Genomic DNA, 23,216 nt, shown 5'->3' on the forward strand with positions numbered 1-23,216 from the left:
GGTTTGTACTGGCAGGTGACATCAAACGTTAGGATGTATTAACGCCATCTACTGTGCTGGCGTGTGGACCAGAGTAGCTCCCTTTATTCTAAACTCTTATAAATAATCCTATTTCCTACAGCCTTGCAACAAACTAAATTATAATAAAACTAAAATGCTTTTTTTAAACCAAACTTTTATGTTCCTCTTATATTTGGCGCAATTATGTTTAAATATTTTGCAAAAATATGTTGCTGTGCATGATGGGGTTTTGCATCTAAAGGCTAACGTCTTACGTGCATTGTTGCCAGGTTGGGATGTTTCCCAATCTGGCAGTTTAGGATAGCCGTCTATGGGTTAAAAAAAATGTTTTCTTTTGAATTATGGCCTAAGAGATCAATAGATTTTGGTTCATATTGGGCAAGATTTCGTATATCCAGGCGGTTTATGAACATTTTTTGGGCTGAAAAACGTGAGTCAGTGACATCTGGCAACCCTGATGATGTGGTGAGTTGCGTTCATTAAGCAGCAGCAGTCACTGGGGCCGGTGAAATGCCAGGGCCGAAAATCATCCAAGCCTGTTAACAATCCATGTAATCCACACATACAAAGAAATCAAATCATAGATGTACAGAACTTAGGTTATGTGTAATAAAGTGGAATGGCACAGGGAAAAAAGTATTGAACACACACACCGGTTCAGTCCCAAATGATGGCCAATAAAAAGGTGTCTCTGGTATCACACAAGAAACATCTCATGATGGGTAAAAGTAAAGAGCTTTCAAAGGACCTTTGCAACGTTAATGATGGCATTAGTCACAGAAGGATTTCTAAACTTCTGAGTGTTCCGGTGAGCACTATTGCAGCCATAATCCGGAAGTGGAAAGAACATTGATTCGCCATTAAACCAACCAAGACCAGGTGCTCCTCGCAAGATTTCTGACAGAAGAGTGAAAGGAATGATCAGAAGAGTTGTCCAAGAGCCAAAGACAACAAGTGGAAAGCTCCAGAAAGACCTGGAATAAGCAGGTACAATGAAATGCACTAAATCGCCACGACCTGTATGTGAGCTCACCATGCAAGACTCAACTGCTGAAGAAAAAGCAGGTTGAAACTCGTTCAAAGTTTGCTGCCCATTTAGAAAAGCCTGTGAAATACTGGGAGAATCTGGATGCCATGATATGTGTTTGGAAGTCAAATGGCACTGCACATCATACCAAAAAAAACCATACTAACAGTGAAGTTTGTGGGTGGGAACATCATGGCATAGGACTGTTTTTCAGCATATGTTACTGGAAAACTTTAAATAATTGAAAGAATGAACAGAAAAATGAAGAGAGACATTCTTGATAAAAATCTGCTTCTATCTACCAGGATGATGAAGATGAAATATGGGTGGACATTTCAGCAAGACAATGACCCCAAACACACAGCCAAGGAATCTCTCAATTTCAGAGAAAGAAAATAAAGCTGCTAGAATGGCCCAGCCAATCACCTGACTTGAATCCAATAGGAAAATCAATGCAAAGAACTAAAGATCAGAGTCCATAGAGCAGGCCCACGAAATCTTCAAGATATGAAGACTGTTTGTGTGGAAGAATGGGCCAAATTCATGCCTGAGCAATGCATGAGACTTATTTCTACCTACATCTACTTGCATCTTGAAGTGAACTGTTGAACTGTAAATATGCTTGTGACGGTTCTCAGTCATCCAGGTCATAGTCATTCCAGGAAGCTTTTTGAAATCAAAATGTTAGGAATAGCATTGAGTTCCAGGCTTTATACAGTCGCCCAACAAAGCCTTGTTTTTGTTTTGAAAACATGCAAATTGGAACAGACGAAGGAGTCCACCCATTTGGAAAGGTGGTCGTTTGGCTTCGTTACACTGCAATACCCCATACCTATCTAAGTTTCTGAAAGGTCGGTCGTTAAAGGGGATTATCAGACTGGCTGAATAGACGAGGTCCTCCATTCTCCTGTACAGGGGGTGGGACTGCGATGATAACAGGAAGGGATTAACTCAATAGCTGCATTGTAAGTTCAGCAAGACAATGAACCCGAACACTCAGACAAGGAAACTCAATTTCATAAGGTGGACTCAGGTTCCAGCTTTCAAAAACTTAAAGCCAACAACGGCTTTAATCCAAAGTATTAAACACATTTCAGTAACTGTGTTCAATACTTTTTTCCATGAGACATTTCACTTTATCACACATAACTTAATTTCGGTTTGATTTCTTTGATGTATGACATTTCTTTCATTGTTACCGACATCTGGTGAAAATGTCATGTCAGTAGCACCTCTAGAAATATATTTACTAAGAAAAATTGTGGCGTGTTCAATACTTATTTCCCCAGCTGCATTGTCTTTGAACATACGCCGTACTGGCTGTGTGTTAGACAAACAAATGAAAGTGTGAATCAAGCTCAAATCATGGTGAAAATAACTCTGCACATAAATTCACCACAACTTCCTTTCAAAATATGAGTTTATTAATGAAATCATTCAGCTCCAAGTCAAACATATTTCAGTAAAAAACTCTTGACTAAAATCAGTGAAACTAAACTAAGCTACTATGTACATATAAGGAGAAACTTGGATGAAAACATAATGAGATGACGCAATGATATCACAGTACAGCATGGATTTTTTGACACCCAAAGTTTATCTTGAAGAATAGCTTTTGTCTAATTTAGGGCAATTCTTGGTGTTTTAAACCAATTCACAATGATAATCAATGAGGTGAATAAAATATTTGGCCAAATAATGTTTTATTAAATGATTTGCTTAATGAGAAATCAATAACCTTTAGTTAATTGATTCTTAGCCTTAGCAGCTATCAGACACGAGAATTCCCCTCGAATGACTTTTGATCATCATTTGGTAATCCAAATGTAACGAGCATATCAGAAAACACCTGAATGTTAACATTGTAGTTGTGTTTAAACCGTTAAGCTTGTTCCAGCTTTATAAACACCTCGGACATGTTAGCATAGCGTACCATGCAGTCCATCTTGTTAGTGTCTCCTTTACTCCAAAGTAAACACATTAAATGACCCGAATCATCAAAAAGACATATTGTTAATCTGGAAAATCTGTCCCTAAATGTGGCAGACCTGTGAACCTCTGCTAAAATCTGTGTTTCTTGGGTTTCCTCCTGTATTTAGTGTTAGCAGTGCACTACCCGATCCGTCCAGGAAGTCTGATCCGTACCATCAGCCCATTTGCGCCTGCACAGCCAGATATACATCTGGGTCGCCCGACACTTTATTTAGTAAAAAAAGACCTAAATTACGTTATTCCCTCCCCAGAAATAGTAAACGTACTAAACTATAATGTGTTAGAGGCTAATAATGTATTTCGTGAGAAAATAAATACCTTAAAATCCTTTTTCTTTTAACAGTCTGTGCCCGATCTACACCGGAAATGGAATCCTACTCTACGTCCAGGAGGGAACTTTTTCGTCTTTGGATTTAAACATAAATCTAGTCTTTTTGAGTTTAATGTTTTCCTTTGGTGTTAAGGGCTGGTTATCCTCCCGCAGCAGTGTGTTGCAGTGAGCTTGTCGCAGGTATGATACAGATATTTTAGATTCATGCCCAATTTTGAAGCGTGGTTTGTGCTATGTTATTCCACGCCACAACGCAAGAGGGATAATCATGAACTAGCTAGGATTGTGGGTGTCCGTGTGTCGGTTTGACGAGCTTGTTCGCCATAAACAACCCTCATCCAATGCCAGACGACACACAGTTCATCCGTGATGTTCCCGGAAGACTGGCCGTGGCGCTTCGTGTTTTGGCTTCGGAAGCACACCAACAGACCGTCGCTCAGAGCTACAAACTGGTGTCCTGTACGGTGTCTAGGACGGTGTCGGGGGTGTGCCAGGCGTTGTGGACGGCACTATATCCAGAGTTTCTGCCATTAGTTACCAAACAGGAAATACGCATAATGTAGAGCGTACGTAGATTTGACCAATCAGAGGCCTCGTGTCTGCGGCACTGTCTGCGATCAACTACAATTTTGGAGAGGTGCAGCAGAGTGTTTGCGAAAGGGGTGGAGGCATGTCTGCGTTAACTGCGACACAACCAGGCTTTAACCTTATGGTATATAGTGCATCACCTCAAGAAATAAACTAAAATGCAAATAAACATGGTTTAATCATGTTTTGAAGACTGCTCTTAGCATGTTTGATGATGACCTCAGACAAGCAGTTTAATAGAGAAAATGTAAAAAGCATCAACATTGTCTCAGAAAAGTCATAAAACATTTTTAAGATATATATTAGCATTCTTTAGTGAGATAAAGATGAGCAGCTTAGCATGGTAGGACCAAAGCAAGGGAGTATTTGTTGCAACCAGGCACACATAAAGGGAAGCTACGCTCCTCCACTCTCTTCATCTGTTCAAGCACCTGGAAGTTCCTGAAACTCAAAGAGAAATGTTGCAAACAGTCTGTTTTGCAGCAATTTGGTTCTGATATCGGCCAACACTATGGGGGGTAGGACCATATGCTTGCCTTGTAACACTGTCTTGGGGGTTACAAGGCAACTGACTCTATAAACTGACTCTATAAACTCATTCAGAGGTTATAGAGTCAGTTTAAAGACCTCCTCCCATGGATGTCCGTTGACGCTGTGGATCGTCTGAAGCATGTTTTCAGGTGGTAGGAGTGTGCCACCATTTTGCCACACGAGCTGCAGTAGTACGGCTTCTCGCCTGTGTGTTTCCTCATGTGGACCCTGAGGTTTGAAGTCTGGGTGAAGGTTTTCTCGCAGAAGGGGCACTTATGCGGCTTCTCACCCGTGTGAACCCTCAAATGCAAAGTCAGGCTATCTTTCCGGGCGAACTCCTTGTGACATTCGAAGCATTTGAAGGCCTTTTGCCCCTGGTGGGACTCGTCCACATGCCTGATCAGGTCACAGTCCCTGATGAAGGACATGCCACACAGACGGCAGGACTTACTATCCAGGACGTGTTCCAGCTGCATTAATGGAACATGGCCAGGACTCGGACCGCAATGTAATGAGTTTGTCCCAATCTGCCTGATCCATTCGCTATTATCTCTGCTGTTTAGTGTCACGGTAATGGAGCTGACACTCGGTAATAGATGGGGGTCACTTTGAAGGGCTTCTTCTGATTCATACGCTGAATCTTTTACATTGTCTGAGGAGTCAGTGTCCAGGTCTGGGATGATGCAGACATCCAGCTGCTCCTCTTTAACCTGCCGATGGTCCCCGCTTTCATTTTGTCCTTCAGCTGGAGGCGTGCTTCGGGTCCCTGATGCTGAATCCACAGATAGGAGACAGAAAAACAAGCGAAAGAGGGAATATTGTATCACATTTGTATTTATTCACAAAAAAACAACACTTTATATAAATGAACTGCTAATGATGATGATTTTACACTAACGCTAATAAAAGGCAACGTTTTAGTTTTTAATATTACATTAAGATGGTTTAAAAAAAAAAAACTTTTAGGCTTGATTAAAAATATGTTCATCTCATAAAGAAAAAAATGTTTTTTTCATATCTTATTCAATTTAAAAGACCCCAGGCTTTAAGGTCACAAAGCTTTTACCCAGTTTTGGGAAGCTTGGTTTTCAGGACTATATTACAGTAGCAGCCATTCAAAATTTCCCCACTTTTTAAACATCTTTGTACTAAAATATTCTATCATTATTTGTGGACATTAAGATCTAAAGAGAAGCAACATCCCCTGGTCAGACCCTGTAATTTAGTGAAAGGGTGGAGTCAGAGTAAAAAATATACACACCCAGGAGAAGGAGGGTGCTGGAAGTTGGAGGGGATTTTGCTGGGAGTTGCATGGAAGTGGGCTGCCAGTCAGCTGGCGTTTGACTGGGAAGGGCCATTTTGAATGGCTGCTACTGTAGGTTAATCTAAGATATCCAAGAAAAATGGATGCTAGTCTGTGGATGGGACTTGTTGTATGACATGATGTTCAAATCTAAAGAATCAGCCCAGACATCAAGAAGAGATGTGTGGAGCTCCCCAAGTCTGGCTCAGCCAAGGGTTCATTTTCCAGGACAACTAAAGGTGCTGCGTCCATCTGTTTAAATAATCCCATACCAGTAAGGGGTGGCATGTTCCTACGTCCCAAAGATTGTTTTTTTTTGCCAAGAAGGTAACTATAAGCCCAAGAGCATAAACCACTGAATATGTGAATATGTGAACCATGTGAATATGTTAAGCCCCATAATGACATGACTGGAACATAAAAAGTCCAGATTACAGGTTGCAAATGTCTAGCATCTTAAAGTTAAAAGGTACTGAACAATACCAAAGGAACACCATCAGTCTGAAACATGGTGGTGGTAGCATCATGATCAAGATTCTTTTTTCATTTTTGAAATGTTTTTATAGTGACTTAAAATATTCATTCATCCAAAATAGTGATCCTCTTAATTGTCAATCATTGTGATGATATGGTTTAGTAAGGTTCTCCTACATGTGGAAACGTGTGCAATGATCTTATTCTCTAAAATTGATCAGATTAACATTTGGAGGCCTGAGAACATCATCCCTACAGGGACGAATTGGTACATTTAAACCAAATAAACCAAAAAATTCCAAAAAAAGAACATTTAAATCAATCCACTGGGCTTTGTTTCCAAGTTTGAAGATGTTGCGCTTCCCATCCAGGAAGCTTTTTGAAAGTCTAAAATTTTGAATAGAAGTCTGAATTTTGAAAGTCTAAAATTTTGAATTAAAAGCTTTCTGGATGGAAAGTGAAATGTCAAAGTCATTCCAAAAATTCAAAACAGACAGTCTTCTAAGACTTGGTTTCCAAGTTTGAAGACGTTTCGCTTCCTTTCACGAAACCTTTTTTGAAGTCTAAAATTTTGAATCGAATTTTGAATTTTGAAAGTCTAAAATTCTGAATTGAATTTTGAATTTTAAAAGAGTAAAATTTTGAATTGGATTAGAATTTTGATAGTCTCAAATTTTGAATTGCAGAAGTTTCCTGGATGGGAGGCAAATGTCTTCAAACTTGGAAACAAAGTCCAGTGGATTGTTTTTAATTTTCTTTCTTTGGTATGTGGAAAATGAATTATCTAACTTTTAATTAATTAAGCCAGTTTTATTATATGGTGGTTAAAGAGAGATATGTTTTGCAGTATAGGCATATCAAAGCCTTACAAACATGACCCATCAGAAGGAAATGCCTGCTTGAAATATAAATAAAACCTGACTGTACTGGAAATGTTTAGTTTGATTAAACCTGACAAAAACCTTTTGTTTATTTATCTATTTATAAATACACACCTTCTATAAGCAAAATGCAATGTAGCTACTTTACATCAACCAATGCAACAACATTATTGACGTCACTGTAACAGTGATGGCCGCAGAGCTGTTTTTAAAGCTGATTTAGCAACAGCTGCTTTGACAGCATCGTCACCAACCTTCTTTGAACAAAGACACTCGGGGCTGTAAGACGGTCAGCTGCTCGATCTGCTGTCTCAGCTGGATGATTTCTCTCTTGGAGCGGACCGCCTCTTCCTGGTACTCCGTTATTGTTTTCTCAAAGAGCCCGAAGATCTCCTCTGCAGCCGCCGTTAGCCGCTCGCTAACCAGGAGCCTGAGCTGCTGCATCCCCGACATGTTGGAACCAACCAGCACAGCCAGGAAACTAATGCTATAAAAAAAATACAATAAACCAGCTTTTTAATGCAGGGAGGCTGTTCTGTTGTCTGACCGATCCAAAGTAATTAAATTAATATTTCGTCTTTTGTTACAGGCTTACTAAACATTTAAAAATGAAATTCTTTAGCGCCCCCTGCTGCCCAGAGGACCAACTCTTTAATACGTTTCACTTGTTTATCTTTTCTTCTTGTTGTTTTCTATATTCTTATTGTGACCTTTGTGTCACAATGTTTTTTAATGTCCTGCCAGTAAAAAGGTTTTTCTTTGCATAAAGGTTGAAATGTTCCCAGTTTAAGATGTTTATCTGGTGTCACTGGGATGCAAATAAGCAGAGGGATAGGCAGGCCACTAAGCAGCAGTGAGGGTTAAAATGGGAGTTGTTTCAGTGAGGAGGCTTTGTGGTGATGCTTCTTTGTCCATCAGACACAAACAAAATTCACTTTATGGAGATTAAAGTTTATTCTTTGTTTAATGAGAGGCAGATGCCAATATCTGGTGAACAAATTGATGAAAAATGTAGAATAACAGCTTGTTCAAAATAAAGACTGATCTGTCTTTATAGCTGCAAACCTATTAATGAAGCCCTCTAATTCTCGGGGAAATTATTTGTATTCATCTCAAAAACAAAATAAAAACCTTTTTCATAAAAAAAACTTTTGTTTGTATCTTTGTGTGTTTCCATAATTACAGCTGCATGCATTTAAAAATGTATAGTAATTACTTTAATTATTTATCAAAATGATTATATAATTATTAGATATTGGTATCTATTCTTTTTCGAAAGGAGCCTATGAACATCTACATTTGCAGATTTTCTTCAGCCCTGTCAGACTGTTTGGAGATCTCTAGTCTACGCTTCATTTTACGTGGCCTGTTGAATTTATCGATTTAATTCTGGCCTCTTAAAAAAAAAAAAAAAAATTGTGGCCTCTGATTTATTCTCAAACTTTAACTGTCCTCTAATAAAACCAGGAGGTGGGATCAACAAACATATGCATCAGTCCTCGACACAGCCTTCCATTGTTCGAATTTTAAAAGTATAGTGGAGGATTTTCACAAAATTTTTGAAAAGACCCACCCTCACCACTTTTAAAAAAATGCACATGCAAGAACCCTGTACCTGCTCCCAAGAGGAAAAGTCTATTAAACACGTGTGAAAGCATGCACAAGCCCAATTTTCCTCATGCACACTCTTTAAAAGTTGCTGTTTGCATCGTTCATACAAGCTTAGTTTCCAAAAGAAGATTTGCAATTTGTCCATTAATGTCAGACTCACCACTTAAGTGAAAATGGGGATGAGCACATAGGACGTCCTAACGTAAACATATCACCAGAATGATTGACAATTAGGAGGACCACTTATTTTGATGATCCACCCAGAAAGAGAACATCCACCACTATACCTTTAAGGTTCAAATTTAGCTGCATGTCTTCCTCCTCTTTTCAAACCACTTCCTGTCACAGTACTTTGAAAATAAAGGCTACTTTTGGCCACAAAAACAAATATTTTCTGCATTTTAAAAAGCATTTGAAATATTTTCAGCCACTATAAAAACATTTCAAAGATTAAAAAACTCTTGATCATGATGCTACCACCGCCTGATGGTGTTCCTTCGGTATTGTTCAGTCACCAAATTTTTAAAACATTACTAAAATGCTTGCATTTTACAGTTTGCATTTAGACTGGACACTAATCTCCTTGTGGCTGTGCTGTGAAGGCTATGTTGACATCCTTCAAAATTCAATTCAATTCAAAAATACGTTGTTAATCCCAAAGGGAAATAAAACGTTGCAATGGCTAAGGTTTTTTTTGTTTTTTTTAAACAAGTTATTATGGGTGTTGATAGATAGGAGGATCTACTGTAGCGGTCTTTCAACACCCAATGTGTAAACCCTGGTTTTAATTAAGTGAGCATTTAAGTGTGCATTTAAATTTTAATTGTGGTTAACCAGTTTCCCCATGACTGATGTCAGTTTGCCAAACAATGAGAATCAAAGTATTAGCTTAGGGGTGTATACATTTATGCAGTTTTTAATTTTCTTTGTTGCCAGTGTGTTTTTCAGTTAGTTGGTACAGGACTTCACATTAAAAGGCACTTTTAAACATTACAAAACATTTTATTTTAAGAAAAAAGTCTGAGTCTTATTTAACACGAAATTGAGATCTGCTGTTCCCCGTTCAAGCCAATATTATATTGAATACCTTGCAAGGAAGGACAGATGCAGTTGGCAATATTCCTGCCTATTCTGACTCTCACAGGTTTAAGGAGCCTGGAAAAGGCTACAGTTTTTCCCCATACAGGTTCAAGAGCAAGTTACATACAGTGTGAGAAAAAAAAAGTAAAATGTTGAAGAACCTGGAGAGGAAGGATTCTGAACTGTGATGGGAAAAAATGATCTTCTGTTTAAAACAGCCCCTTTCACCCAGACACTGTGTAACCTTGCAGGTATGCGACGACCTGAGTGAAGACTAAAATATTATGATGGGATTTGATAGGAAATAGATTTTTTCCCGACCGCAAATTGAAATGCTTTTTTTTTTTAGATCCTGCAGATTAAGACATTAAATTAAATCTATTTAAAAATTAAATCTATTTGTGCATTTATGTTTATTTCAGGGTTGTAGCTGCTGCTTCTCTCATCTACAGGTCAGAATTGAAAGATCAAGTCAGTGAGTTTGTGCATGATGAGAAATCTGTCTGCAAAGTCAGTGTTTTATACAAAAAAAAAGAAAAAAAGTAGAATCTTCTGCTTTACCACCATCTCTGATGGACTGACTAAGACGTTCATGTAAATCTAAGAGCTTCTTTCATAATTACCTAGTTAAAAAAAAAAAAAAAAAACATCTGTGATCGGATCAAAAAGATTCAGAATATCAAGCATAATGAGATTATCATTCTATATAGACTGGTTGGTTAACCCCCAAATCAGCAAGAGGAAAATAATTAAATGTTTGAAGAAACTGGAACTTTTCAATATGCCTTTATTTCAACAGCATGGCGCCGGCTCATTGTTAACACACATGGTCCTGCAGATTACACCGAAATAAATGATTAGAAAAACACCTGTACAGCCACATAATACATTATAAAAGAGATCAGCCTACTTCTACTAGGAGGACACTTTATAAATAACTGGGATCAAGTATTTCATATGACGGCCCATTTTGTTTTTTTTGCATTTTTAAAGAAAATCACTGAACTTATTCACTCCAGATCTTAACAAATGTCCATTGGAACAGGACATTTCAAATCATATTTATATATACATATATTTATCTAAGAACAGTCCAATTAAATGCAGAAAGTATTGCATTCGAAAAAAAATTATGAATGTTTGCATACTTGACTAAAAAAACGTTAATGGGCGAGTCCGTTTGCGTTATGCTTTATAACTCATTTAGTAGGGAAAGACGAATCCCCTGAGGCCACGCCCACCACATCTAAATTCAAACATAGGAAAAACACTAGTAAAATTTAGCAAAAAATAAATAAAAATAAAGTGGATTCTTTTACTAATAAGAGCCGGAGGAGGAAAAACAAAAGTTCATCTGGTTACAATCAGAAAGAGAGACATTCAATTCTGCGGTTACCTTTTTTGATTCTAAAAGGGAGCTTTGTAGGTCAAATAATGAGACAGTTTGTTGTTACAAAAGCTAACTTCCCAAATTCATTGGATCATAAGGAGACCAACAGGGAGAGTTTGTTCACCAGCTCCTGGGAGTCAGTAGCCTTCAAGCCGATAAAGTGGAGTACCTTGTGATGTTGCTCTGTTTTTACCAGGTTCTGCAGAAATTTTACTGTTTCTAACATTTAGAACAGTTTGAAGCCCTTTAAACAAGATCCTTGAAAATGTGCCAGAGCAGTGAGAGTTTGATAAAAATAATGCTCGGTTGCCCCTCCCACACCTGCTGCTGTTGATCAGCTCTTTGAAAGAACGCTCTGTTCTTGGTTCATGAAAGACAAACATCTTAAGAGAATGATGGTGGAAGAAATAATCTCCCCAAACGTTTAGCTATACAGGGTTTAGCCAACTTCTACCATTTTAAGATTGTTTTTGGTCAATTTTGCAGCAGCATAAACTGATTTACTCTTTTGTTTTCAGTTTTGGTGAAAAATGCTGAAAAGGTTTTTTTACCCCCACAAGCGTTACACTGAGAAACTGATACCAACCCACTAAAGCGACCAGATGAAACTCCAACATGAAAGCCTGATGTAAACACAGAGCCTCCTGGTCTGAGGCCGGTAATTCCCCCCCGATTGTTTACAGTATCTCCCTCCCCTGTAATCCCTGCAGCCGTCAACTCTGCAAACTTCATGACGGCTGGAGGATCCACCAACAAGAGACTCAACGAAACACATCTAGTACTGAAACCTACTGCCAACACACTGTCACCAGTCACACAGACCATAACATGTTCAGGCAGTAGTAATGCAAACAGTAATTATTCAAAAAAAGAGATTATAGCCACCATTAATTCACAATCACACATTGCTGATTTGATCTGATGCCAGGATCTCTTGACGCGCTCGCATTCCACAACGCGCACACTTCCTGTTTGTTCCAGGAATAAAGGAAGGCCTGCCAGCAAAGAAGAAGGACTGAACTCAGGAAGACTCAGACCACCCGGGGCTCATGCAGCAGCGATGTTATTAAGAACAGTTAGTGCATACATGGGCTCACAGAGACTCCTTTACAGCTCTGAATGTTGCATGAATATGAAAACAAAAAATCCCCAGAGATACGGTGGTTGGAATTCTGGCCAGTGAAGTCAGCGCCTCAGTTATGCACTGATGTCATGGCTACCTCCCAGCTCAAGGCAACAATAGGAAAACCTTTGAACTTGTTATAATTAACATGGATTTCATTTATTTTTAAATTTTAGACAAGTAAAAAAACAAAACAGGGAACTTTAGGTTAATGCAACCAATTAGGCTGAATTTCTAAACCTAAATGTCATCCTTTGGTAAACCTCTTAGTAAATTGCTAATTTACAAATATAATTTTATAATATAATCAAATTAAAGCTTCCTAGAAGTAATCCAGACCTATATGTATCCATTTAGGTTGTAAAAGAGCAACAAATTCAGATCATGATGCATTCTTTTTCCCTTCAAATTTTCAAACCTCCCAGTTAAAAATTCCAAAAGAGCGCATCCTAAAGTCAGGATTAAGACTTAGGAAGATAGTCAGGTTCCATGACTAATGCTGTCACTGTGCATAAAAGAAATGAAAATTGCAGAAGTGAGGTTAATCAGAAAGCTGATCCTTTAGGGTCATATTGCTGATTATAGTAAACACCTCAACAAACCGGTGGAGACAAACTGCATATAGCATCGATTCCAAATAGTTCAATTTAATTCCATTTAATTGGTCTGTTAGACGATAGTTGATGGGAAATATCATATTTAGAAACATTAAATGAACTCATCCTGACTCGAAAGCCTTAAAATCCTTTTCTTGCAGTGAGATATTCAGATATTTCAATATATGAAGCTTTGGCAGGAAATGGCAGCAATGTAAAAGGTAAATATAGGAAGAGGATTAATAGCAGCACCAGCAGAAAGTAAGACTTTTAGCAGTTTTACTACAGTTGAGCTGAGAAACAAGTTCTCCTGCACACCACAGTACATTGCATGTAGAGTTTAGGAAAAGCTGCTATCTTCACCGTGAGCTGGTGAGGAATGATTCAGGAGACCAAAATAGGAATGTAAGAACACAAAAGTTGGTGAACTGTGATGTTACAGTCCACATAACCCCCCCAAAAAACCTAGTAAACATTTTAAATTAATTATGTACATCACTACATCTTCTACACACTTTTGGAAACATGCACATCATACATTCAAAGTACCGACAATGATTTGATCCTGATTTCAGTCTTGCTACCAGGTTTGAAGGGCAACTAAAATAAGAGCAACGTTTGTACAACCTGCCATGAACAAAACCATCCAGAGGCAACTTCAAGATGATTTTCAGCTTCCTATCAGCAAGAGCCACAAAAAACCACAGCAGGAAGCTGCCAACAAATGCAGCAAATAAAATATGGGACATCTCAAGATAATCCTTATTTTTTGGGTATTTAGGTCGATGGAAGCTGCAGAGAATCGTGTAAACTGGGATAAACGTTATGCAGAGCAGAGGAGCTCGTCTACACAGACACTCAGTTAGTTCTGCAGTAACAAGAGTCTTAATTCAAACTGAAACTATGCCTCCAGCTTTGGAAGATCTAATCCAAACACACAGATGAAGCAGCAACGTCATTTTGGATCTGCTATGAAACTCACATTCTGCTCTAATGGTAAATTTGCGCAAATCTTGATCAATATGTGAACTTTTTTTTCTGTGCAGAAGTATCCTTGAATTTCGTGATCATAAGCAACAAAAATGAAAAAAAATTTTTTTCCTTTAGCTCATAGTTTCTCCTTACTATTCTACTCTAGAAGTTTGCTTTTATTTATGAATTGTGAAGAATTTACACTTTAAAAGCGCTCAGAATCACAAATGCAGAACTGGATAAAAAAAATGATTAAAAAAACAATTTCAAATAAACGAGAAACAACAGACTTCCAGCGGTGAATCAAGTCCTGAAGACCAATTAGAAAAAAAGCAGTAAAACCTTAGATGGTTCCCTCTGTAGAGCTTTTGTTTCCCCCATGTGGAACTCTGCTGCAGCGGGGCAGGATAGATGATGATGTAACAGACGAATGTGTGTTTGTGTTTTATAATCAAGTCTTTGCTTTAAACACTCCTAGGAACTCCAGTGAGAGGAAGGCTTAACCGAGCTTGGTGATCTGTAGATCTCCTTGTATCCGTACCGTGTCGATAGAGGGCAAGGATTTTACTTTGTGATAAAAGTCAAAGAGCTGGTGTCCGTCCACGAATATCCGGAAGCGCTGGTGCTCGCAGTGGATCTCAATCTGCAGAGAGAGATGGAGGGTGAAAGAAAAAAAAACTTATAGTGAACAAATTTTTTTGCATACATTTGATTGAAAAAAAAAAAAAACACATAAAATATCTTACAAATGTATTGAGTTCTAAACTTTTCAATTTGTTAGCAAACAATCATAAACTTGAACCCATTTCTGGGCCATGTTGGATGATGTTCCAACATGAAGCAGTGAATTATTTGCTAAAGTGGAAGGAAAGGTAAAAAATCTTTTAAGGTGACCCCGAAAAGTTTTTAAAAACCTTTTGTTTGAGCAGCGCTTAGGATTAATTAGCCCTGCAGGAAAGAATAAAAAAAAAAAAAGGAGATTATTGGTCAAACATAACAAGCCTTGAGGGGTGCAGGTTCATCTTCTAGTGAGGCACCAACCCTTAACATCAAGCCACAGATACCCAAAGTTAGGCTTAGATCAGAGGTCTTCATCATGGGGGTTTCACCCCCTAAGATTTGTCTGTGGTCCCAACTGGGATACCCTTTAAAAACACATGGTCTCCAGCCTTTAAAGGTCTTAGCTACCAAGTTTACATCTAAATTTTCTTTTTTTTAAATAATATATCCACAGAATGTCTGTATCGGTGCAGAATAAGTATTCATTTTATTTTTTTAAATAAAGAAATTATAACTTTAAAGTAATACATTTGACAGGTCCAAAACATAAATATTTACTTCTGCTTACGATGCAAACATTGAGGATTTTTATTTATTTAATTCATTTTTTTTTTAGGATTGAGGCAGACCAAGAGAGAAGAAAATTAGGGTGATTTAATGAAAAAAAACGGCCCAGAAGTCATGTAGGAGTTGATGGTTTTTTTCTGGGCCCATAAATTGAACATTTGCTAATGTTTAGCAATGGCAGACCTGGCAAACGGTACAACTGAAGGTTTGAACGAGAGCAGGAAGGCGTAAGTGTCCCACCTAATGCCCGGGAGGGCTGGAAATTATAGCTATGGTCTTTAACCCTATAATGCCAAATGTATCGTATTTGATACATACGGTTTCTGAAATGTTTTGCATAATTTAATGGTAAAAACTTTGCTTAAAATCCTATTGTACACAATCAGATATACCTGATAAAAGCCAGTGGAAAACTACACAAAAAATAATCTTGACTTATCACATAGTAATAAATTATTAATATCAAAAATGTATTTCTGTTTTTTCTTTTTACATATTTTGATAAAAGGGCAAATAAGGAATTCAAACCAAAAAAAGTAATTTTCTGTTTTGTTTTATTCTTGGATCGGGCTTTAAAGGGTTAAGGCCGGAATTTTAAAAGCAATGTTAAGATTTATTGTGCTTGATCACAAATGAATCTAGCAGAATATTAACATCTGCTATATAGTCTACAGTTAAAGAAACTAAACAAAAAAAAACAAAACACAAAATTTGCATTAAAAGCTGATCTTCATTCATCCATCCATCCATCTTCTTCTGCTTATCCGGGGTCGGGTCACAGGGTAGCAGCTTCAGTAGGGAGGCCCAGATATCCCTCTCCCCAGCTACTTGGGCCAGCTCCTCCGGGGAAATCCCAAAGCGCTCCCAGGCCAGCAGAGAAACATAGTCCCTCCACCGTGTCTCGGATTTGGAGGCACTGATCCTCATCCCGGCCGCTTCACACTGGGTTTCGAACCACAGTATATTTTCAGGTGGAAATTTGTTCTAAAACCCTTTGGGTCTGCGCAGGAACCACCCCTCCATCCCTTCTCAGCAACCCTAAACCAGCTATCACCAAGCACAGCATGACAAGAGGGTCCTGGCTTTGTGTCTCCATCAGTCTGTGGGTCTGGGATTGATAAACACCTTGTTTAGATAAATGATTGAATGTCCTAGTCAAAGCACAAATACAAATTCAATTGGGAATGTGTGGCTAGACCTAGACTTAGCAATTCACAGACACTCTCCATCCAAACTGACCAAGCATGAGCCGCTCTGCAGAAGAATACCAGGCATTTTCAGCCTCAAGTAGAGCAGAGATGGTAGAGATCAAAACCAGAAACCTGCACCTGGAACAGTGGAGCTCCTGGAGCTTGAATAAGAATGCAGATAAAAATATTGAGATTTTGTTAAAACTATGGCTGAAACAGTACCCTGCCTCTCGCCCGTAGACAGCTGGAGATGGGCACTAGCACCCCTCGTGACCCCACTCGGGATAAAGCGTGTCAGACCAAATGGATGGATGGAAAGGGCTGAACCAATTAATTGGATTAAATGTTGATTAATCGATTATCAGAATAATTGTCAAATAATTTAGTGATCGATTAATCCTTAACTGAAGCATAGAGACTCTAAAACATGCCTTTGGCTGACAGAGCGACCCACTTATATATATATATATATATGGTAATTGTACCAAAATCGCAAAAAACAAAAAAACAAACAAATGTTGTATCAAAGATATTTAAAAAAAAATGCTCTACCCAGAGTCCCTGAAGTGGAAAAGTTTTAGTTTCACTTGATTTAATTCAGTAAAAAAAATCTTCCTTAAGGATCCTTCTACTATCTGATTATTAATCAGTTAATTGAATAAATAATCTACGGATTAATTGATTAGCAAGTTAATCGTTACTTGCGGCCCTTGTTGAAACAAAAAAATAAAGCATTTTCCTTGCACTTCAGTGTGCTGCGCTACTTTCTGTTGGTTTCCAAGTTTGAAGACGTTTCTTAAAACCTCAAACTCAAAGCTATTCCGGACATTTTGAATTGAAAAAGCTTCCTGGATGGGAAGCGAAACGTCTCCAAACTTGGAAACAAAGTCCAGTAGATTGTTTTTCATTTTATTTTTTTTTGGAATGACATCATTGTCGACTTCAGGAAGAACGGTCCTAACCACGCTCCTCTGCTCATCAACAGCTCAGCTGTAGAGGTGGTCAGAAGCAGCAAATTCCTGGGGGTGCACATCACAGACACCCTCACCTGGAATGTAAACACCATATCACTGATCAAAAGGGCACAAAACGCATGTACTTCCTGAGGAGGATGAGGAGAGCCCACCTGCCCCCACCCATCCTCACCTTCTACAGAAGCACCATAGAGAGCGTTCTGACCAGCTGTCTCACTGGGTGGTGTGGAGGCTGCAGCGCCTCAGACTGGAAGAAGGTGAGAGCAGTGTTGAGAACAGCACAGAGGATCATCGGGGCTCCTCTTCCCTCCAAGAAGACATTTTTAACCCAGCGCAGCGTGTCCTGAGCCCGTAACATTATTATTGACCGCTCACCCCTCCCCATCATGGACTGTTTCACTGCTGCCCTCTGGGAAGAGACTTCCAAGCATCTGATGCAGGTCCAGCAGATTCTGTAACAGCTTTTTCTTTGCTGCCATAAGACTGTTGAACTGTTCTACTTTAAACTGGCCTCTGCATCACATTCAAAATATTATTTTGCAGCACCACCGTGGCTGAATTTTTATAATTCTTTTAAATAGGACACAACTCAGTGCTGCATTTTGCACCATATTTATTTTGCACTAACAGACATTTCCATATTAATGCCTTTTTGCGCCATTATTTTTTTTCTTGTTTACATAATGATCACTGCTGCACTTTAAATGGTAATGTTTATTTCACTGTTTGAAGCTGTACACAAGTTTGTCTAAGTCCAAGCCTAAGTCTTAAAATTCCAGTAGAGTATATTTAAGACTGGGTGGCTTTAAAGTGGAAAAAAAAAAAATAAAAATAAAAATCACAGCTCCTTTATGATATTTACACTTCCGAAAATCCCTTGAAAATGATTGTGGATACTTAATGTTAGCCTGCACTGCAAGGTATCTTTCTTCTGCCTATATGATTGATTTAATGTTTTTTGCAGGATTTTTTTTAAAATGCCTGACAAAATAATGGTTAAAAAAATAACTGCATTAATCCTAATTTCAATCTCTTTCACCCCTCAGTCAGGTATTTCAAATATTTCATTTCTTTCAGGCTCTAACTGGGAAAGATTACTTGGTCCATTTAACCCCCACCACCCCGCCCAATCTTCTTCTCTATGCTTTTTTCAAAACCCTGAAGCAAAACCAACGATAAACATCAAACTCATAGAGTGCAACTTTGACCAAATACAGTAACAAACACATCAACCATATAAGGACCTCGATGACTTCTGCACCAATTTTAGGCCAAAGGAAACATCCATTAACAGTTGAGCAGAAATGAGCCTTCTCACTGTAAAACCACAGCATGTCAGGCGTCTGCCCACATGCTTCCCAGTTAGTTTTAAACATGGCGGCTCTAATCTCCACGCTCCAGCTTCCGACAGCGAAGCCTAATCAGAGAGTAGATGGCAGCGAGTACGTAGAACCCGCAGAAACCGCGTCTTAAAGTATTTTGTGAACAGAATGGTAAAAAAAAAAGTGAGTGCAGCAGCAGTTCAGGATTAAAAGGCGGATGAACAGCTCGTCCTATTTTTAGCAGATGCAATATTCTGAATTTATTAGAGCGTGATTAAATTAAATGAGCCAACAGGTCCTGATCTTTACTAGCAATGAGTCACAGCTGTTCATCAGGAGGCCTCCTCCCTCCCAGAGGACTTTGTTCTTATGCGAGTTTTGTAAACAGACCACTGATCGTATGCAGGCTGTGTTAACATTAGACAGAGAAGGTGCAGCATAGGTGATCATCTCACAAACTCAAGAACAAAGATGTTAGATTCTCCTTCCTATCCCCCATGATGCGAACAACAGACAATGCTGATATGCACTTTTTACATGGTTTAAAGTCATGGCGCCTTAGTATTAATGGATATTTCCAAAATATTGCAAACATTTTTTTATATAGTTTCCTCACAGGCAGATTCAGCTGGATTCTTAATAGATCAAACTGAATCATTTTGCTTAAATACCTTTTTCTTTCTGCCATCTGCTGACACCAATTCCCTGTTGCAGCAGCTGAATAATAAAATAAAAGTCTCTAGGCTAAAAATGCAGCTTCTTTCCAAAAATAAACAAACCTTTCTGACATTTCCTGGTATTTTTTTAATACCTTACAGATTCAGATAACTAAATAGAGCCTGCTAACATCAGTAACAACTTCCACACTGAAGAGTGTTGTTAACAAAACCAGCTATAGTTAATGTATGGTGCATGTAAAGAATCCTCTTGAATCCTAAGCAGCCTTTAAAAATATGCTTTACCTGTAAATTTAAAAAATATCCCTTGTGACACAATGCTGCACAGTTCTTACATTCATAGATGATCATTCAACCAACCCAATGATAGAATTTCATTACAACAAAAGAGCTCTTTAGCCACGCCCACATCCATTCCTTATGCAAACATGTGGCTGAGAGGTGCAAAAACACACATTTTGATAACTCCAAAAATAATTGAAAAATGACGCAAATCAGAACATACAAAGAAGTGAAAGCTATATAAACTAAAAGCAGCTAGCTAATAAAGATGCAAACTTTTCACCGACAAGAAGTGCAGCTTAACACTGGGGGAGTTGGCCACCATGCCACATGGGACCTCAGAGGAATGAAGAGAAAGATGCTTCCCTAATGTCATTTAAAGCAACACTATAAGTTTTGACCAAAGGATTAGCTTACTTTAAAATGTATATTAAATGCTTTTCAGGTCAGTATTTAGCACTTGGTACATACTGATGCTCCTTCTTGAAAACTCAACTTTGTAACTTTGGGAGGGTTGAACACGGGACAACCGCGTAGGACAGCTTTATCTAAACACATCACCAGAATGATTGACAATCAAGAGGACCACTTATTTAGATGATCCACCCGGAAATAAAAGATCATCCTCTATACCTTTAAGCTTATGTTATTTACTTGATTTTTTCTGGCTTTCATTCAATAGCTTAGCTAATCCCTTCAGATCCACCTTTAATGGCTTCACCAGTATCAGCTCCAAAAATGCAGTTCTTGTTTTTAGGTATTAATGTTCCAACCATAGATGGAACTCTCACCCTACAGGTCTCTGGGGATGGGGTTCATCCTATGCTGAGATAAGAGAGGAGCACTTACCCTAAATGGCTGGTCTGGGATGAAAGGAAAGTAGTCGGTGGATGCCTCCTCTTCCGTCCATTTCCCCGAGACGCAGGCGCTGCGCATAAACTGGCGATCGTTGAAGCGAGCGGTGAGTTTCAGCGCCACGTCGAACGGCGACTTGTCCTTTTCTGAATCCCGCCCGCAGGTGAGGCTAACGTCAAAGCTGAGGAGACGAGAAACAAGTCAGGAAGGATGCTCTACAGGGCAGCAGACGTAGGAGTTCAGACCGTGAACTGGACAGTAATGTTTAAAAAAAAAACAACCTATGAATCCATCTTTTTATCTTTCCTGCCCAGCATCATCTCTTCTCTTCAGTTTCCTAAGTCAAGGGACTGAGAGGGTGTTGGAAGATAATGGATTTTGTGTTATTTTAAATGCCGACAACAGTCCCACAGCACCACGGAACCTCCACCCTGCTTAATAACACATGAGCTGCTTTTCCATAAATCATCAGTTGTTCCTCGAAATGATGCCTTCTCAGAGAGTTTGTCACTTCTGGACATAAAAAATGAATCCATTTAAACAAATCTTTACCAGTGGGGGCAATAAATGTGCTAATGTCTCTAGCTAATCTGGGATGAGACTTAAATAATTCTGCTGTTGCTGTGTAAGAGCTCACCATGTGTGTGTTAATTATGCATAATCCCTGATGCCATCCTGCCCTGCAGCTGTGCAGCTCATACATAATCAAGCATCTCTCGAGGAAGTTTCTAAATTGGAAAAAAGTCTATTTTCACATGAACTTTAGACTTTGGATCATCTGCCAGCAGCAGCCTCTGAACAAGATGAGGTCATGGAGAGTTTTTTTTTTCCAGTTTTAGAACAAGTCTGCATACAGTGTAAGGACACACCCTAACAAAGCTGCCTCATTGCTCCTTATTCCTCATATTTTCCCCTTCATTTTCATGTCCTCCCTGCTGGTGAGGAAACGCCCTGTCTCTGCATATTTAAAGTGCTCCTGTCCACAGTCTCATGAAGTGGCTTTGCAAGTTTGTTTAAGAAAAACAGAACAAAAGGATCTCATCTAAAAACAATCAGTGCACACAGATTTATATAGGATGTTAAGTATGCAGAGATGAGGACGATCAGCTGCTTTTTGGGGCCTTTATCTCACCTGTGTGGCTCCAGGTCCACGATGCCCATCACTATGATCTTCTTGCCCGGCCGCATTCCGCCGCGGATGCGCCCGCTGAAAGGCACAGTCTGCGCACAAAGGGAAAAAAAATCAGATAAACTCATCAGTCATTCATTTGCATGATGATAACTCTGCTCAAAGACAGCGATACAGAAAATAAAGAGGGGCGCATTTCTCACCAGCAGACGGGATAAATCCTCCTTGTCGGGTGAGATCAGCCCGGAGTTCCCCAGTGAGTCGTTCAGCGGGTGTTCCTCATCCATGCTCATGTTCTTGGAGAGAACAGAACAGATCAGGAGCTTAGAACCAGTCAGGGCTGAAGTTAGACACCCAGATCAATAATTGATATTATTGTAGCCCCGCATGCGGACAACAACAATGAAGATCTGGCAGGTTTATTCATCCCTGTGGATCAGGGAGCTGCTTGGATTGAACACCAGGCGCTTTGAGCGCATCCAGATCTCCAGCTGGGCAGCCTGGATGAAGGCACCACATTAAAACTGGGTTTCCTGGCTTCCTCTCAGGCCCACAGATAGATGATAGTTGGATGAAAGAGGAGTCCCCCCCTGCGCTCTGATCGCTCAGCCCCCCCACCTTTACAACAACCATACATCCAGATAACGGCGCGTAATGACCTCCACCAGATAAACGCACCACCGCAGCCTCCGATCACTGATCGGGCTTGGAAAATACTCACTATCCCGTCCTTTTCCGCTGCCTGCACCGCCATCTTGAGCCGAAGAGCACAGGATGAAAGCCTGCCGCGGCGTGGGGGAGCGTGGCGCGTCAGCGTCGTGGGACTTGCCTCGGGAGGATTTCCCAGTTCCTACGTCCCTGATGTTCCCTCCGTCCTTTCGCTATGGTGGAAGAAAAATGGGAGCGCAGCCGCCTGCCTCCCTTTAAGATGGGTGGATAGATGTGCTGACGAGCGCTTTCTAATAATGAGAGACCCACAGCTTTAATCCACCGTCTGCTGCAGAGCGCTAATCATCGGACAGATCTCCTTCAGCCAATTAGGAGCTGCGCTCTTTGGGCTGATTTGGGTTTTGTCAGCAGGCTGGAACCACAGCCCTGGACTGCTTCCAGTTCAGGAGCGTTTGGATGTGGGAGGGAGTGGGGAGACTGGTTTAAAGGCTGCTGCGAGCAACAGGAGAGCAACGGGTGCAAAATAGGATGAAAATGCGCACATTTTCACAAATGAAACACATTTTAACAAATAAAGCGACAGATTCTTAGACTTTTGGCCCTTTTTTCTCTCTCCCACTCTATCAGTTTAATTGAACCACTCTGCCCCGCTGTGGACGTTTGGAGACATTACAACTAGGGGCGTAGCTAGATGGGGGCCCAGGGGTGGCCATGGCTACCCTTAACCAATCATTGGCAGAGGTGTCAAGTAACTTGTTACTGTACTTAAGTACACTTTTTAGGTATCTATACTTCACTCCATTACTTATTTTCCTCCTACCTCTGACTTCTACTCATTACATTTTCACACA

At 39.5% G+C, this 23,216-nt stretch overlaps 2 protein-coding genes across 3 annotated transcripts in view; both read right to left on the reverse strand.

Moving 5' to 3' along the window:
• Positions 1-7,743, reverse strand: part of LOC107095756 (zinc finger and SCAN domain-containing protein 31-like) — a 10,121-nt gene extending 2,378 nt beyond the window's left edge. The window contains exons 1-2 of one of the 2 annotated variants that reach the window (XM_015392016.1): positions 7,403-7,743; positions 4,559-5,262 (exon numbers count right to left, since the gene is read on the reverse strand). In XM_015392016.1, the coding sequence (XP_015247502.1) occupies positions 4,574-5,262; positions 7,403-7,601 (888 nt within the window). In that variant the 5' untranslated portion in view covers positions 7,602-7,743 and the 3' untranslated portion in view covers positions 4,559-4,573. Of the gene's footprint in view, positions 1-4,558; positions 5,263-7,402 lie in introns of those variants that run through there. The other variant, XM_015392014.1, reaches the window with a different exon arrangement.
• A 4,036-nt stretch (positions 7,744-11,779) lies between these two features.
• Positions 11,780-22,909, reverse strand: LOC107095755 (galectin-related protein-like). Its single transcript, XM_015392013.1, has 5 exons — positions 22,418-22,909; positions 21,900-21,992; positions 21,700-21,788; positions 20,562-20,748; positions 11,780-14,563 (listed from the first exon to the last, which is right to left on the reverse strand). The coding sequence occupies exons 1-5, from the start codon at positions 22,448-22,450 to the stop codon at positions 14,420-14,422; spliced, it is 546 nt and encodes a 181-aa protein (XP_015247499.1). The 5' UTR covers positions 22,451-22,909; the 3' UTR covers positions 11,780-14,419.
• Positions 22,910-23,216: the final 307 nt, after the last annotated feature.

The sequence above is a fragment of the Cyprinodon variegatus genome, unplaced genomic scaffold (assembly GCF_000732505.1).
Source record: "Cyprinodon variegatus isolate N-32 unplaced genomic scaffold, C_variegatus-1.0 Scaffold569, whole genome shotgun sequence".
NCBI classification, from domain to species: domain Eukaryota; kingdom Metazoa; phylum Chordata; class Actinopteri; order Cyprinodontiformes; family Cyprinodontidae; genus Cyprinodon; species Cyprinodon variegatus.

What these genes read in the sequence shown, in the direction of transcription:
- LOC107095755 (XM_015392013.1), bottom strand. Translation starts at nt 22,450, where the DNA reads ATGGCGGTGCAGGCAGCGGAAAAGGACGGGATA. An exon ending in CAGCGGAAAAGGACGGGATA is followed by an intron (nt 21,993 to 22,417) that starts GTGAGTATTTTC and finishes GTTCTCTCCAAG; the next exon opens with AACATGAGCATGGATGAGGA. An exon ending in TCCCAGACCAGCCATTTAGG is followed by an intron (nt 14,564 to 20,561) that starts GTAAGTGCTCCT and finishes CTCTCTCTGCAG; the next exon opens with ATTGAGATCCACTGCGAGCA.